At 41.2% G+C, this 18,962-nt stretch overlaps 1 protein-coding gene across 6 annotated transcripts in view; it reads left to right on the forward strand.

Annotated features, from left to right (window-relative positions):
• The window catches only part of nhsl1b (NHS-like 1b), a 101,152-nt gene that overhangs the window by 52,608 nt on the left and 29,582 nt on the right, over positions 1–18,962 (forward strand). The window contains exon 1 of one of the 6 annotated variants that reach the window (XM_085381803.1): positions 6,143–6,478. The exons of the other annotated variants lie outside the window; for them this stretch is intronic. Coding sequence (XP_085237929.1) covers positions 6,166–6,478 — 313 coding nt within the window. The 5' untranslated portion in view covers positions 6,143–6,165. Of the gene's footprint in view, positions 1–6,142; positions 6,479–18,962 lie in introns of those variants that run through there. 6 annotated transcript variants of the gene reach the window in all.

Here is an 18,962-nt window from a genome sequence, read left to right on the forward strand (position 1 = left end):
TAACTTTGGTGTGGGTTTCAGGGGCGATGAGCGATGTGTAGAGCTGCTTACACCCGTACGTATCGCTGTGTATTCAGTGTGCACGTTGTTCACAGTAACAGCTGGCAGAGCAGCAGTTGCTGGTCTGCTGTCCTGCAGAGTTGGGGGCCATGTGTTGGCTATTACTTCGCTGACAAGCTGAAATGAGATAAAGGGGAAACTCGCTCGTCTTTTACTGCATTTGACATTGTTTTCTGTTATTAAACACTCATGGAAACTATGCTACAAAGAATAGACACATAATGCTGTTTGGGAGACAACACAATGCTGCTGATAAAGAGGGAAAACCCGCTTCCCTGCCCGCTCCTGTCCTTCCGTAACTTTTAGTCCTGCTGCTTGAGTCATATTCCAGAACATCATGGTGGTGATTTCACCTGTCATGGTTACAGGGATCACATGCAGCTAATGCTGACAACACATGAGCTGTTTTATTATGAAGAATAACATTTTATTGTCTCATTTGACCTAGTTTTAGGTTGCAGTGCCGAACGATACTCAGTCAAAAGCAAGAAAGTTAAGATGTTAAATATATATTTAAAAAAAAGAAGAAACCTTTAGTTTTTTCTTGGTAAATGATCCAATCAGCTGTTATTTCAGAAATGAGGAAATGATCCGTCTTGTTAAACCAGGGTTGTTTGTTCTCTTTCTGTAGCCTGCAGATTAATGGCTTCCAGAAATGAGGTAATATAAAGTGAACACATCAACTATACGTGGCAGTCTCCCAGTTCATCAGCTATATGCAGTAATTTATGTTGTCAGTTACACTGTGAGATTCGAGTCCGGCTTGGAAAATGGAGAGAAACAGATGTTGGGGGAGTTGAGCCGGAGAAGGAATTCAGTTTTTTTTTTCTTTTTTAGATGAAGCCATTTTTTATACACGAGATTGGCAGTTTTTCTCATGTTTTTCTGTGGTCAGCAGTAACTAACCGTACAGCAAGAGGAGGATTAATATTTAATGTTCAGATTGCTGAGTGTTTAAAAGTTGTCACACCAGGATCAGGTTATTGACATGTAGATGCTGCTTCACTTTAATCAGCTACAAGCACGATTCCCAGTTTGGGTTTCTAGCTTCACAAGTGATGACAAACTGACCCAAATACTCAGTATTACATTAAATACCATGATCCGACCAGTAGATTACTCTACATTGGCTGCCAGTTACAGAATGTCCACTAATGTTATGATATTAACCCCCCCTCGCTCAGTCGAGGTTGCCAGCTCTGAGACAGATGTGACATATTTCAGCCCATGTTCTTCCACAGCCAGCTGTGCTGTGTGGCCAGGGTGAATCACCACCACCACCCCTGCAGTAAACCTTAGTGTTGCAGTGCAAGCCATTTGCAGGGCCAGAATTAGGCTCTGTGACTTGGTGTGCATTTTGGTATGTTGCATAAGTTATTTATGCACTTGAGCCCCAGTCAGTAGATGTGGCATGAGCAGGGATTAGTTTGAGCTGGAAATGTCATTCTCACTTAAATTGGAAGTTTCCTGCAGCCTTCCGGGGGTTGGGGATATAGAAAGTTACATGTTGATGAATGTAAGCCTTGATTAGCACTAGCATTAGTTGTGGGCATCTCAGGCTATATCTACTTTTTGATCCTGACTTTTCTGGGGTTTATTTTGCTCTCCTGTGTGCAGTTCACTCATTACAGATGCTTCATATGTTTTTCTTTTATAGTGGGCAGCAGTTGTGACATATTCTGATGCTTATTTAACGACCAAATATTCCGTCATCATAGACCGTATGACTCTGCAGTGTTACTCAGATACTTTCAAGCTTTTAACCAAAACTTCATTGAAGTTAGTCATCAGAAAATTCAGCTTTTAAACTGCAATGACTTTATTCTTAATTCCACAGAGGATTTTTTTCAGCCTCAAAAATAAAGTATATTTTGCAAGTGGTCTTTTTTCAGTCTGGGTTTTGAGCTGTTGGCACATGCATGGGTGATGAGTGGAAGGTGGCATTTAATTTAAAAAAAAAAAATTTTTGGTGTAGAATCTGTGTAAACTGAGTTCCAGGTTTCCCACATGCCCCACATGTCAAAGGCATTCAAGCACTTTACTGTAGATTATCACCATTAAAAACTACAAACATGTCAGCAAACAATGATCTCTAGCAGAAAAATAGAGTAATGACCTATTTAAGCTCCTGCACTGTAGTTGTATGTTACTATTTTCATGTTGAAACACATGAAGGTATCATGTGCACTTGTGTTTTCAGTAACAGATTCTTGTCCACTACCTTTATTTCCCAGAATCATTAAACAGCCTACCTTGTGAACTTGCTTGAACTTGTAAGAGGACAGTCCTCCAGTAACATCTCCACCAGTGCTGTGTTTCTTGAGACATTGTGACCTCTTCACCGGAGGCTGACCCACTACCTGTCCCCTGGCCTTCTGGTTAGGAGTGTTGATGGATGTTCTCACACTCAGTGTGGCAGGTGAAGGGGAAAAAGAGGCGGCCAGGAGAGAGGTGTTAACATGTAGGCGACAGTTTGTTTGTATTCCTTGAGGGTTAGTTGGCTTGTAAAACATGGCTTGTGAAAGACTTTAGGATATTTGACCTACCTTTTTTAAAGCCAGTTTGGTGACATAGCACTTAACCTAATGTGAAAAACGACAACATGTTGTAACCATGAAGATATTTCTGCTTGTTCCCATCTGCATTTTAATCTAAGTAGATAGAAAAGGATCGTGTGTCAAGAGCTACAATGCAAAGTCAGATTTTAAATGTTATCTAAAACCAACGTCTAGCTGTTTGTTGAGTCACACTTTAAGAAAATGTAGTCAGACCACTCGTGCTGCCTGCTAGACTTTAGCTAGAATTTTTTTAGTTAAAAAGAAAACAGATGTAGCTTGGAGATCAATGGCCTCGTGGGTAGATGGCTTATTGCAGGTTTTGTCAGTGATCGATACATGACTTGGTCGTAAATCAATCATTTTAATATGTAAATGAGCATGGGAGTTTGAGAGGAAGTTCACAATGGGATGTTGTTGACCTCTGTAAACAAGTCGTAGCAGAAGAGATCTTGGGCTTGATAAGTAAACAATAGAGCGTTAAGTTCCAGTGGCCTGTGAATGGGATCTGCCAGGAACCCAGTGAGCTTTCTGTCTTCTGAAAAGAGTTTTCAAAACAATAGCTTTTTGGGGGCAAAGTTTAGAGGTTTGGAAAAATGTAGGACTCAGTAACGGGGTCTTATTGTGTCTTTTTTCTAGTTTGAGACAATAGTAATGCAAAAAAAACTTTCTTAGCAAGCGAGTGTTAATGGGAAGTTGTTTTTTCTTCTTCTTGGGACAATGCTGGAAGTGTTTTGTTGTCCGCAGGGAGTCGGTCATTGTCTTTTCAAACTTCACCCGCAAGTGGATGACTTCCCCAGACAGAAGACTAACTCAGCATGCAGGTGCTCCTCTCACTCCATTCAGACCTTTTGCGTCTCCATGGCTACCATTGTCCCCTTCCCAAAGCCTTCCTCTTGTCCAACCCCCCCCCCCCCGGCTACAAACACACACATAGAATCTATGTGCAAAAGTTAGTGTACATACACACTTGTGTAATTTATCTATTATTACACACAAACCCTTCCCGTGTGACTTTTACATTGTTCACTAACTAGGTGCGCATGCACACGCACACACACACGCACACACACACACGCTAATAATCAGTGGAATGTGACACACTCACCGCAGTGCATGCCAGGCAATACGCAGCCATCAACTACACACATATATTCGCAAACATCTCTTCTCGCGCACATACATGTGCTGTACCTGTTTGTAAAAGGGTTGTAATGATTCTTTGTCACAACTGAAACATCCCCTGTTGTGATGAAGGTCCCATTCACTGTGTTGCTTGTGTTGGCCTGCATGACTTCACACCCCCTGATGTTGTTCTCTCAATGGGCCGGGTGAAACACTCTGTGTCCATGCATGTATGGATTCAGGGCAACAACGGCGTTAAGTGCAGTTTAAGTGCAGCCAGAATCTTTTGGCTTGCCCATTGGGCTACGTGTGTCTACAAACTGTTTTATACGAGCGGCTTTGTGGCTGCGCGCACGCATTCTGTGGTTTGTTCATTATGTTGTGTGTGTGTGTGTGTTCACAGTGGTTTTGGTTTTTGTAATCAGCTTGTGTGTTGGCTGCCTCATCATGCGCTGGAAATGATAACCATCAGTAATGGCTGTTCTAGCCTCTAGCTATCTGCTGTGGCTTTGGCAGGATCACAGCTACAGTTCCACCAAAGTTGCATAAGATTTGTGCACTGACAGAACTCTCATGAATCAGTCTGCACGTTATTTTTCAGGTTATCTATTAAAAACGTGAAAATAGTAAAAGGTGTCTAATCCAATTTCTGAGATTCAAGTCTTCAAACCACAAATATGTTCAGCAGGTTCTCGCAGAGGGAGAGGCTTCAACCACAGAGTTTGTTTTGTTTTTTTTCTGGAAAAAAAAAGGTTTAATGGTTTTGATGATTATAGCTTAGATGTGTTGTGCAGCACAGGTGTAAGCCACCACCAGAGGGAGGCATTTACCTTTGGTGCTATCAATGAATTTCTCCCTTTTTATTTGTGTTACTCTTTTCCATTTAACCCCATTTTTATTCAGTTTACTAGCCCAGATTGTGTTTGAGCTCTCATTCACTTTTGTTACACTTGTTCATTACCCACTCTTCAGTTCAGTGTCACTCCATCTTCCTGTTAATTAATCTGAGCGTCTCAAATAATTTTAACCTACCTCACACTCACAGCCAAGCAGATTAAAGATTATACACACCCTCACCTGGCAGGCAAGTGGCTCGCCGTGTTTATTAATCTGCGATCTGTTTCTTTGTTTTTTATCTTTTAATCTTGTCGCTGCCGTCTTTACAGTGAACTGTTTTTCACCGCTATCTAAAAATCCCCAACCTGTGGTCATCTGTAGCTTCCTCTTGAGTTTAAATCCTTTTGCATTTACCAGTTGTCGCCTTCCTCGTGTGTGCATGCTTCATGATGGTTTCAGGTGAATATCTGCTTAGTAACGGCAGTCATGTGGGGCTAAATCTGAGGCAGCAGTTTAAGTGGCCTACATGCATGCGTCTTACGTCTGAGTTTGCGTCATCCGAGTTTAACCTACTGACACGCCAGCACGTCAGGTCTTCCTGAACTTCCACACATTTGTGAAGTTGAGGTGATGTACTTTATTATCTGCAACCTGGTGTCCATCTGTGGTTTGTGTCTGTCACAATCAGAGGCCTGGAGGCTGGATAATCTGGGTTTACAGATTAGAACAGAAATGCCGAGGAAAGAGGAGGGAGGAGGAGGAGTCCAGAGGACATACCGTGTGGATGCCACTGGACAGTCCTGATGCTCTATCTCCTGTAGATCGAAGAAAGAAGGAGGATGCTCTTCGATGCTGAAAGCTTGGCTGAATACCCTTTTGGATGGACTGATTTTTTTTCCTAGTCTTTGGACCTCAAATAGTTTCTTGACAATTGGCAGATTTTTTTGCACAATTTGTGGTGATGCTTCTGGGTTTCTGCAAAGGACATATATTGTAGAAGAAAACACGATTTAACCACAGACATTTTCAGTTTCTAAACCTTAGTTTTTGCGTCTTTGGATTATTTAGAAATGTTATTGTGGTCTTATTTTAGGGTCAGAATTGTTTTGTTTTTTTTTAAGTTGCCAGCATTTCTTCAAGACAGCCAACCAACAGTCATGTTTTTCAATAGTTTTATTCTGCAATGCTTCTGTGAAATATTTGTTTTGGAGATAAATCTTGTAATCGAACACGGAGCGCAGCTTTCTTTGTCAGGCAAATCAATGTAAGTCAATAGGATCCCCTGAGAGAAAGAGAGGAAAGACAAAAACAGTAGGAGGAGACAGAGGGAGCACTGGCTCCTTTGTGGGATGCAAAAACGTCCATCCTGTCTTTCCAGAAAGAGAGGAGGGGGCCTATTGAGAGTTTGGAATTGAAGGTGGGGGCTCCACACACATACACCCTTCACCCGTCCATCCCAACACTACAAGTGGAGGCTTCAGAGAAGGAGGGTTGTGTAAGACGAAGGAGGAGTAGTTGGGGGGGGGGTTTGGGTCCTGGATAGAGCAGGGGAGGGCAGGTGGTGGGGGGTTTTAGGTCTTAGCAGGGGATGATCACATACGTGCACTGCCTCTCCTCGGAGCCGGTGGTCAACTGCTTGCACAGGGGCTGCTATGAGGACTCCCCTGGCCAGAAACGAACTCTGTGCTCCTTCCAGCCCACCAGCAAGATGGGGAACAGCCTCCAGCATTCGGCCGTCCCCAGCCCCAGGCCCGCCAGGCCAGAGGGCTGCCTGCACAAACGTCTGCTCTCTGTGTCAAAAGTCCACCAGAAACAGGACTCGCTCTGGACACCAAAACCGTTGCTTGGATCTGTGGCTAAGGGCTCGCCAGGGAAAAAGCATCCCTCCTCTGATGGCAAAGGTACAGATTAAAGAGAGTCTGCAGTTTTTTTGTTTTGTTTTGTTTTGTTTTTTTAGAGAAAAGAAAAAACAAAAACAACAAATGACTGTTGGTTTGTACTAGAAAGCTGTTCATTTTGTAGTTTCTAAACAAATACTAAATAGATATTTTTAATTATCTAAAAGATATTTGGGTGTATTTCCAAGATGATATGAGTCTTAAATTGAAATCCACTGTGATTACAGTGTCCAGGTAGTAGTTGCTGTTGGCACTACAATGCTGTTTTGCTACTGTAATGATTGTGGTGTTTGACTTGGCTGCAGAACAGGCTCCTGCTTCAGAGTTTAAGTCACCTGAAGTGTTTTTAGGAGATAATGATACGCTGTATGTAACAGTGCCAGGATCACAGCAGATGCAATAGAAGCTTTTTTCACAAAGCCAGACTTTGTCGCGTCTTGTTAGGGTATTTCCATCCTGCTGTATCTGAGAGATCTGTGCCATCTGGTTTTGCATGTGCATCTCTGTGTGTTTGTGACCTAAAAGACCTTTGACCTTTCATGTATGAGACAGGTTCTCCAGGAAGTAAAATGCTTTGAGTTATCTCTAGTTGCTTGTGTGCATACTTTAAGACTTTCCTACTAACCTTGGGCATGAGTTTGAGCCTGTACTTACTCATTCACACATATATTTGCATGGATCATTTGGTCCCATGTGCATGGTTGCATCTAGACTATGCTTCACTGTCATTTGGGACAGACATAACTGAAGATGCTCCTCTGGGTGGCCACCCCTGGGAACAAGACATAATAGCTAGCAGCTGGAGGTGATGGGCTAGGCCTTCAGGGAAATGTAAGAGAGCTGACAGTATGAGGGGGTGATGGAAGTGAAACTGACGGGGTTATGAAGGTGACCCACTTTCACCTCAGAACTACATAAAGGAGCCATCAGGGCGGCAGGAAAGAGTGTTAAAAGATAACAAAAAGACTGACCTGTGTCCATATTTCCTAAACTGCAGCTCAGTGGCATCTAATGGATCTATGAATATAAAACAGAAGAGGCCATTAGGGAAGTAGGCAAGGCAGAGACTTCCTGAGAATCCAACTTTGATAACTTTTATTGTTTTTATTGGCCCATTTTGAGTCTTTCTGTCCATCCACTGGTCTTCCATTTACTCTTTTAAAGTTTTTCTCCATGTATGCACAGCTAAAACTAAACCATTTATTCCAATATGTGTGCATAACAATATGCTTCCACAGGACTGTGGCCCTTCCTCACGCCTGCTTTGACTAACACGCCGTGACAGCTCAAGATGTTGCTGCCGTCGGTACAGTATTGTCCGGGCTCTGTAGGTTGAATCAGCCTGCCCGTCTGTGTTTATGCACGGCTGAACGGATAACCCTCTTACTCACAAATTGGAACTTGGCTAATATGCCTTTTGTGTGTGTGTGTTTGTGTCTTTGTCCCTGTGTTCTGTGTTGTTGTTCTGAGATATTTTTTTTATTGTTTCCTTTGTTAACACATGATTCTCCAGTTCTTTTTATAAATATAAAGTTTTTTGTGTATATGGCAATCAAAGGGTGATTCCAGCATTTTTTCCCTGCATATGTTTTATAAGGCTTCTCCTCCAACCCTCCCTTTATTTATTTTTTAATTTTTATCAGTTCAGAAGTGGAGCAGGTGTTCAACCGGATGCCCCATAATCCCTTGGTGGGAAGTCAGATTCAACTATCGACCAGTCACTGCCAATGGCTCCCGAGGGAAGTGCACCTGAGGGAAACCATGCTTGTAGAGTAACTGAATGAGGCCAAATGAAATGGATTGACTGCGTTTATAGGGGAAGCTCTGCTGAGAATCAGTTAGGTTAAATATCTTTTTGGCAGTGGGAACTGGAGGGTTGGGTTCAGCCTCAGCTCTTTATCCTCGTCTTCCTTTATGTGGTACGTTCACACGCATTTCCCATCTTTTAGACGAAGATGAAACCCGTGAGTTTGGAGACACATCTGAATCAAAACATCAAGGAGTTGAGAAACAGCCCACCCCCCACCTTCACTGCTCTCTGTGCTCAGTGAACCAAAAGACAAAAGCAAAAGAGTGTTTCTCTTCTTGTCATTATTCTCCCCCAATTTTCTAAAACTACCCAGAATGCACCTAATTAGTTCCTAAACTTTAACTGAACCTCAAAAACTCCTGGGTGTGAAGACGACTCTCAGCTTGCAATTTCTAAAAATCTACATGTTTAAGTGTTTCAAATGCTCATTACTATTATCTTCCTGCTTCAACCATTAATCTTTCTTTAACTCTCGACCCCTTGAAAGCCTGCTAAGAGTAACCCTTTAAGCTTTTTTCCCTAAAATAAGCAGCTTCTGTCATGTTTCAGGCCAGCTTGTAGAACAAACTTCCTGATGGTGGTTGTCTCTGCCTATACAGCTACCCGTGGAAAAAACAGTAAACTGTTCACATGGTTGTCAAACCACATGTTTATTGATATACACTGAGTTGTCAAAAACTTATCATTAAGGGAACAGGAAAGCTCATCAGATTTCACCTATCCATTAATTATGTGTCACTATCACCTGTTTAATACCATTATTTTGCTCACCCTAATGTTAACCTGTAGTGTTAGGTACTTCTAGCACCTCACTTAAAACTTTTTATTTATACCTTTAGGTCACTACTTAGTCTATCCAGTATTAATCCTACTGGTAGTTTTTTCCAGGCTTGTAGGTAATGAAATGAACTAAATATACTTGAATAACAAACAAATTGGGATTTATAATAAATCTTATTAAAAGAAGATGGTTTAAAAGCACCTTCTGGATTTCTTGTACTCTTGAGTAGGAATCACTACTTTACTCTTACGCCCCAATGTGGTCTTGTTTGATTCTGGGATTTTTTTGTATTTTGTGACAAAACACAAGTGGTATTTTTTTTTTTTTTTTTTAATTTTTGTGGCTATTTCAAAACACACACACACACACACACACACACACACACACACACACACACACACACACACACACACACACACACACACACTAGCAGTTAGGGGGTAGCAGAACAATGGAGTAGAGAGCATGACACACACAGCCTAATGAGATAAAGAAAAGAGGGGGATTTTTTTCTCACTCACTCACTTATACACACACACACACACACACACACACACACACACACACACACACACACACACACACTTTTGGGAATTGAGGGTCAGGGGTTGCTTTGGGTCATTCAACTGTAAAAATGGGTTAAGGCTCTGTTTTTCTTTGCAACCCTGTCTATCTCAATCTTCTTCACCTCCACTTTCCTCTCTTTCATTAATGAAGCCTTTAATGCTGTTTACTGTCTGTGCACAGGGTTGTGTATCTGCATGTTTTCTTTTCCATTTATCCACTTAGAAAATAAATGCTAGAGCATCCCAGCACACATATTTCCTGTTCACATCCCTGGATATGTTTATGCGAGTATGGCATAAAGTAGGTTTAAGTTAATGCAGTGAATCTAACAGATGGAGACCTCTCAGCTTGTTAAAGGCCTAATAGGTAATGGTTTTCCAATGACTGGTTAAACAGGTGCTCTTCCATCATGTGTGACCGAGGGCTCATGAACTAATCACTGACATATATTGAGAGGTGATTCAGTTGTGTGGAAGTTTGTCTGCGTCTTTATCCACAGACTCCTCCCTGCCCAGTTCTTTTTACTCATCCTTTTGTATTTGACGCTTATTTGACACTGGCGGTGGTCTCCAGATGTTACTGTCTCAATTAAGTGTATTTGGATTAGCACTGTTCTTTATTTGCTCGAGCATGGTGGTTGTGTCTGCTCAAATTAACCTCCAAAATCTTTCTTTTATTCACCACACGACCGCTGAGGAAACATAGAAAATGACTCGGAGCGCAATATAGTTTACAGCAGCCTGGTAACTCTCACAAGAAGACATTTATTATTATCACAGCTGTGTTTTACTTTATTATGTTCCATTAATTATTATTATGTTCCATATTTATTAATGTATTTGTTGACATATACATTAAAAAAAACCTTAAATATAAAGATGCACCATTGACCAGCCGGGGGCCAGAATCAGATGATTTCCAGTGCGCTCAGTCCAAACCGGTGACTGGCCTCTTAGCCTCACGTGTGTCCGATTACACGTCGGTCCGTTTCATGCATATGTGACGTGCGTATTCATAGACACAGTAACCTGTTGTTAGGAGGACCACTACAAACATTTTCATAGCAACCAAACTAATTAGCAGCTGAAGATGGGCATTTTAAAGAGGCTAACAAAGGGCTCCGAGTCAACCACCAACCAGCAGCCTCGGTATTAGCAAAGAATCAGCAATTAGAGGGAACAAGACAAGTGAAAAACAGAAAGCTTACTATAAAATCTGTCAGGTAAAGGTGAGTGTATAGCAACTCATTTTCAGTCATTTAAGTGAGAGAAAATCTGCTTACTTATTGCAGTTCAATAATTTTTTTTATTATGAAAACAATATTTTGCTTTGAAGAAATTCTGATTTGCTGTCAGTTTAAGCTCTTAGAAGGAAAAGTGGGAAAGGAAAAATTACAGTTTGTGCATCTCTACTTAAATAAACATAAAATTTAAATGAAGGAATTAAAATGGATGTGTTTTTAAGTCATTCATTGCATTTTATTTTTGTTTGTTTTTTTGACGAAAACAAGGTGTGGGAGAGTTGGTTTTATGCTACAGAACATCATAATTTGTCAAATAAAGCTCACACATGCAAATCACCAAAACTAGAGATCAGTAGTAAACTAGCATGCCTTTTGTGGTCTTCCACACACTCAGGGCTGAGATTAATAGTGCGGCAGGACTTGAAAGCGATGCAGGAGAAGAGAGAGAGAGAAAGAGAGGAGAGGACTGAGTCATGGAGAAGGAGGGATCAGGTGGAAGTGGGCCTCAGAGCCCCATATGTGTAACAACTGAGTTTTACTTAATGGCTTGATTATTACATCAGGACATATTGGCTGGATAATCACTGGGGTCTGTGGGGACATTTATCCTTTCATTGACTAAATGTGTCAAAGCAGAGAAACTGTGGGAGCTGTGACACAGCAGAGGGCTTGGTTAGCTTTAATAGAAAATGTTAAATCTTACTATCATTTACAGGGAATTTAATTTACTTTCAGGACTTTCTTCTTGCTTTTCTTCCTTCCCTTATTCTGTGAACCTACACTTACTGTAGTGGGTTCACTGAAGAAGACAAGACGGCAAGAAGTCTTGTTTCCCTGTTGACGTATGGAGCCTCCTGGTGGTTGTGTCATCTTCTGCACCTGCCCTTGTTGAGATGATACATGCAGATCTTTAGCACTTTGCTTTGTCTTTCTGTCTCTCTCTTCTTCTTCTTTCCTCATTTTTGCTTCTGCAGTTTAATCGTACACTGACACACTCTCCATATCCATCCTCCTTACAGACAAATGAGTGTTTAGCTGTTTGTGTATATGTTTCTCTCCAGGTTTTAATAAATCTAGTGAGGCAGTCTATGTAAGTCATTGGCAGGCCTTTGATTATTCATGGTGATAAGTTTAAGTTCATTTCAGTCGGGCTTGTGCGTGCGGTAAAACGAAACACATGCTCACTGGCAAATAAATAAGAATCTATTTACAAAACGACTAAAACTCAATTTGATAGTGAACGCAGAAGTTTTTCTTAACATTCTAAAAATGCCCGCAGGTCTTAGAAACAAATGCGATTTGAAGACTTTAATCTGGGCCGTTTGCTTCGGCAACAGCTTTTGCCCTCGTCTTTCTACTCGTGCAGTTCTACAGCGGGCTTGTTGTTAGTAATTGAAAAATCTAATTGAGCCGTAGTGCAGGATAAGTGCGTTTAAGCACCGCTTGGCCGTACAGACCTCGGTCACAGCTCATTTCTTTAATGAGAGCTGCTATTAGCAGGAGCTTTTTTCCACCTCATGCTGATTCGAGTCTGGCTCTCTGAGGTTTCTGGCCCCATTTGCCCTACTGACCAGTCTGCTCCCCCTTCTGTACATGCAGTTACATTCCTGACTACTCTGTTTTTAAAATGCAGCTTGTGTAAAACACAAAAAAGGGCGTATTTGGTTACTATTTACTTCAATATTGCTACCACAAAGCGGGACGTAGACTTTTAGTTGTTACCTGTAAGATTTTCCTGCAGCTTGCAGTTGCATTTAAAAACCAATTTAAATGAAAATTTCAGCCTCATGGAAAGATACCAGTGAGCAAAACAAAAGAGAAATCTGGTGACAATAGTCTAACCAGCCTCACGGACCCCTCGCTTCCCCGCTGTTCACCCCCAACTCCAATCTTCCTTCTTCCTACCTTCTCCACAGCACCAGAACTTATTTGTGTCCCAGTCAGCTGGAGGTTCAATTAAGCCTCTGAGAGCAAAGCCGAGCCTCTGAAAAGCTCATGTCCCCCCAAAGAGACTGATTATAAAAGGAGAGGGAAGAGAGAAAGTGATTTTTAAGAGCCTCTTTAAATCTGTCTTGTTAATGAGTTGTCCTCACCATGGCAACGTCTCCTTTTCAGGGTTTTTTTCCCCTCCATGCCTCATGCATAGAAGGATTAGAGTTGAGACAAAAAAGAGAGAAGAATGTAGGGAACGGGAAGCTACAGCTATTTTCCTTGTTTGTGAAAATACAGGGGAGCTTTTGGCGTTAATGTTGTTTGTTTGTAGCAGAAGTTAAATTCCTCTATTGTGGTTACTTTTCCAGAGAAGCGTGCAGTTGCTGCTTTCATTCACCACAAGGTGGCATGATAACACAGCTGCACTAAAGATAAAACAGGCAGCATTTACAGCGATTTCCTCGTTTTCCTAGTTGCTCATCTGCACAGCGTCACTTATACCCAATATAATTGTTAATTTATGAGACTAAATTAAAATATTTGAAGGTTTTATTGCAATTGCCTGAAAGACTTTGGATTCAATTATCTGCCTATTAGCCACTGTGCATGTGTTTATCTACAACAAAAAGAGACACATGAGGTGTCACAAGGAATCTAATTTGGAATAATAGCGGTTTTAAATTTTGGGATTATTTGATCAGGGAGCTACACTAGTTTCCCTTGTGGGCCATTAGGAGGGCGCACTCCCTGCAAGAGAGGTCTGCTCTTTCTATTAAAGGCCCCATCCCTCTTTCCATTATTGCTCAGATGGGACAGAAGGGGGAGGGACGGGGAGAGATGGAGGAAAGGAGGGGTTAAATGGATTTGGGGTTGTGCTTTTTCCCAGACTAGGTCTCAGCATAGGATTATCAGTGGAGGAACACAGGCTTAATGCACGCATGTGCGCTCACATATAAACTCCTACATAATTCATGCCCATATATGATCGATAAGTCACATGAAAGCACCAATCGCAGCTTCTCGGTGTGTACAAGTGTTTTACAGATACTGACACACATCAGTCAGTGAACTCTGAGCTTATCCTAATGCACGTATAACCCTCCCTGGGTTAGTGCAGTCTTACACCACTGTGTTACAAAAATTACATGCATATGTACAACACAAAAATTATGGTTTTGGCCTAAGCGTTGTGTGACTTCAGACCTTCTAGTCAGCTAAGAACATTTTGTGTTTGTAGTGCGCTTTTAATGATTAGCTTGCAGACAGTTGCTGATGTCATACCACAATACTGAGTTTTACAGAAGACATTTGGACATGTCAAGTAGGTGGGACAGAGGTGCGAAAAATGCAATTAATGTTGGCTGGGATCTAGTCAGCTGCTTCAGTTTCAGGGTCCTGGTATTGCGCGTGGTGTAACCTGACTTAAATGCTGGCAGAGGAATTAATGCTGATTGAGAGGTGAAGAAGAGAAACGGTTACAGGTAAAGTCAATTATGTCCCTAACATGTCCCCAATATCTGTTTTGTCAAATAAGATAAAATTATGTCACTTTATTTTTTAATTTTGTTGCAAAATTAGATTTTCAAACATGTCAACTCTATCACTAAAACCTTTCAAAATGTTGCCATGAGACAGAGTCAGTCTGTGATCGGTTTGGGACTGAATGGTGTCATGCTGGCAATGACGTGCAATCTTTTTCTGATAGCACAGCAGTTAACTGTGGTAAGTTATTGAAAATCACATATGTTGCTGTCTACATAGACAGAAATTCATAGTATATATGTACATATGTAACCAAATTACAACCAGCATGCAGCCTGTTCATTCAAGACTCATTCAGACTGATGGCAACATGTTGGTAATCTCACTGCATTTATAAATTAGACAGGAACTGTTTGTTTGAAGAGTGATTGCAATCAGCCTAAATGTTCTTGTACTATTTTTATTTGTGTGACTGAGCCATTAGCTTGCTCTGAATCAGGTGGTAGCTTTGTCAAGCTAAGTGTGTCCAGTAGATTTGCAAGTGGTTTTTCAGAAACCACTTGCAAAAGTTAAAGTTACCTCAGGATGAAGGTGCATGCAATGAGCTCTCTCTTTATTTATTTAAAACATAGATATTTGGTGTCCCTGGAATGATGCAGTATCACCACACAAAATATCACAATACTATACTATATCTACCTGTCACACCGCTACCATCCATCCAGTCCATCCTTATTCTGCTTATCCATGCCATTATAATTCCACTCATGTAGGAAACAGAATTTTATTTCTAAATTTGAAATCATCTCATTCTCCAGAATTTAAATACACTTGATTTGACTTTCTCTCTGAGGGAACTAACTTTAGTCTGTAGACAGATTTTACTCAACTAAAAGCAATCTGGAGTCTGTAAAACATCCTGGAACAATCCTGCAAAGGCAGATGTTAATTGGATTGATGTTATAGGCCGGATGAGCAGAGCCAAAAGCAGTCATGCGTTTTAAATGTATCTGTTATTAACAGTAATCAATGTCGGCCACCAGAACTTGCATCCGACTTTATAACTAACCCCCCACTTGTGCTAAATCCTCGAGGATGATTGTCTTGCTCACTTCCTTAATTTGTTAGTCAATTGGCTGTGTTTCTAATAGTTGATTGGATGCTTTTGTGTCCCACCCCCCCCTCCCTCCCACTACTTACCCAGACTGACCTAGTCTCTAGTCTTACTGTTGATGAGAAATGAAATGGGTCAAACACCACAGCGTCAATTACTGCTCCAGTTGTGGAGGTGCTGCAGATGAACACATGCAAACATTGTGGCTGATATGGCTTTAGCCCACTTCCCACTGGTCTCCCTGTGTTTTTGCTGATATAACACATGCACACTCTTGATTTTTTTTTTTCCTCCCTGCAAAACGAGCTAGCCCCAGGTGGCTTGTTGTTTTGTGCCCTTGAGCTACTGGAGGCACTTAACCTAAATTAGCTCAGTCTGTCTCTGTGCCTCTGCGCCTAAATCAGACAAGACCCTCGCCTCAGCAGCATGAGCTGAGTGTGGAGGTCATGATAACAGCCAAAAAAAAGATGTGTGACCAAAGCTCTGAGCCGTATTTTTGCTATTGTGTTGTCTTTGGCTGAATATATTTTAAGAGTGTTGGCTTAATATCTTAAACCAGTGAAATACTGATGCTAATGAATCATACTGTTAATGCAAATGATGTCATATTCCAGCTGTGACCTATTGATTGTTAGCAGTTATCCCAGCCTGGCCATCATTCACTCCAGACTTTTTATTGAGTGAGTCATGAAGTAGAAAGTCTGCTATTGTAAAGACAGCCGCACACACTCCCACATACACACACACAGGTTTATATAGATATATAGGACACAGTGGACCCCTACAGCTGCTGCTCCCCACAGTGCACTATATCTGTATTTAATGCCAGATTTATGGCATTTTCTGCGTCAAGTTAATTATGAAATTGGATTAATGATTGTGTGCTGCTATGAAGGTGGAACAACACACACTGACACACACACAGACCATTAAGAGAGACGAGCAGACAGCTCTGGTGTTGAAATGTAGGTCAGGAAACCAGTGCAGCAGCCAACATATTCTCTTCTTTCTGTGCAGGCACCTTTACATGCATGCATGTGTGTATGCTGACATGCTTGAGTGCATATAGCATTCAGGCACATGTATTGTCTTATGGCTTGTATCTGTAAGAGCAGATGCTTGATTAAAAACAGAAGAAAACCAAACAGTTGAAGGTTATATAGTGATTCAGTGCAGTAAGAGTGATGTCCAGAATGTTAGCTGTCTCAGTTCAGTGGTGTGGACCTGCTGTGGGTACACATACCATCCAGCATACCTTAAACCATTATAATAAAAGCAGTTAGACAGACATCTAATACCTCAAACAGACAAAAACCTTACCCACGCTCCTCAAAGACACACCTAGGTTTTGCGGTTATTGATATGGCAGATCCTCAGAGGGCAGTGAAAAGGGCCGGGAGTCAATATGAGTGGCGACAGGATGGCTGGATGGTAATGGGTCCTAATGTAATCGGTGGGCTGTCTTTATGTTACACTACCAATGACTAGAAAGGGAATTCCACTGGGAAATTATTCTTCAATAGCATGTCAGGCGTGTAATACACACCCATGGTCACGATTCTGAGAAGTAACACACATTAAGTTGAATTCTTGAAGGAACAGTATGTATAATTTCGTGGCATCAACCTACTGAACATCTGCCGTCCACCATGGCTTGCTCCACGGAAAAGAACTGATCCTTGTGTTAACATAAACTGTCCAATTCTATATTAAATCTCTGCTCATGGATCCCTCTAAATCCTAAGCACTGGTCCTTTAAGTCAAGGTTATTACTGGTCATCTACCAACTTTTATTCCAGCTCCAAAGCACGAACAATCACAGCGTATCACATGCAAAGCTAGATAGTTGTGAGAAATATAGCCACAGCTTTGTGGACATGCTGACAGTTCTACATGTCTGCAATTCATTTAGTTCACTTCAATTTAATTTTATATATGTAGGTCCAAATCACAACATAAGTCACCTAAAGGCGCTTTTTTAGAGGTTCAATAGTCATCTTCTGGATCTGGGTGACCTTTACCTGGTTAAAGGAGTCTATCCTTTTCATGGCTGTAGTTAAAGCCTGGTCCTGTTCACACTAGGGCTGCCACGATTTGTCGACTAGTCACGATTACGTCGACTATCAAAATCGTCGACGACTGATTTAATAGTCGACGTGTCGTTTGAAGCTTTGTAAGATCGCAAAAGACGCAGGAATAATAGCAGGATTTAAGAGTGTAATAACGGACTGAAACAGAAGATGGCAGCACTGCATGTACAAGGATTCCAGCTGCCGTTAAACCCCGAAGAAGAAGAAGTAGCTGTGTCCCAGAATTCATAGCGCGGCCCAGCTTAGTTTCCAACAATGGCGGTAGCTAGTTAGTTTTAATATTACTCTTATTATTCTTTCTGGGTCACAAAATAAACGTTTAACATATTTTCAGGCGAGAATGTAGCTGTGTAAACCTCAAATATCGGCTCAGTTTATCAGGACACCACCACATATTTTCAAAAGCGCTCCGACGTTTTCGGAGACGTCTGTTACCCACTAGCTCGATAGCTAGCCGGGGGCTAGGTCACTAGCGCCGTGAGAACACCGGACTCCCGGCAAATTGTTTTCAAACCCACCGCCGTCTTTCGCGACTCAGGTTAAATATATATGAGTCACTTAGATAAATTAAAAATGTTGTTGTTTGGCTTTTTTTTTTTTTTTGTATTTTATTTGTTCCTGAGTAAATCGGTTTGGCTGAGATTAAAGTTATAGTTTTTACACAGCTGAATAAACGTCAAGCAGACAACTGATTATCAGAAGTGTGAGATGCTGGAGAATATACTCCGGTGTCCTGTTATATTTTAGATAGCAAGGAGTTTATTAAACTTTACCGAAACAATCTGCAAATTTCATTAAAATTGAATAAACTATCATCTTGTCTTTATTTTTAGTTAGCACCTTAAAAGCTTAAAGCTGTAAGCTAATGATAGTTATATAAGCTGTAGTTTTACGTCCAGTGGATGATGATCTGATTAGTCGACTAATCGCAAAAATAATCGGTGACTAGTCGACTATCAAAATAATCGTTTGTGGCAGCCCTAGTTCACACAACAGGTTTTTGGAGACAATCCGTTTTTTATTTGTTTGGGTATTTCTACAATTATCACTCCTTTCCACTTCTCAGCTGCGGAGCTCTAAACACCAAGTCCAAAGCTTAGGCCTTCACAGTGGTGCGATGAGTTTTTTATTTGCAGTTTTCTATGTTGCGACTTCCTAATGTATTCATCTAACAAGTAAGACTTTAAATAACCCAAATAAATAAATAAATATATATATATGTTTGACTAAAATGACCTTCTTGAGTCAAAATAACCACCAGGAAACACATCAACATGCACGATTTCCATCATGTCACGGGCCTGTTTTAGCTTTAGTTTATTGTCCCGCTAACTTAAGATGGGGGGGGGGGGGATTTCATTAGATTTAAAACTCTGTTGCCAGGGAGGAAACACACGGTTAGCTACAAATTCGCTCTGACAGTGGACATAAAAGTCTCAAATCAACAACAAAACTGCCACCTTCTCAA

This window comes from Rhamphochromis longiceps, linkage group LG15, assembly GCF_057381845.1.
Source record: "Rhamphochromis longiceps isolate RC_006_pf linkage group LG15, R_longiceps_female_GT1.1, whole genome shotgun sequence".
In the NCBI taxonomy this organism is placed as follows: Eukaryota; Metazoa; Chordata; class Actinopteri; order Cichliformes; family Cichlidae; genus Rhamphochromis; species Rhamphochromis longiceps.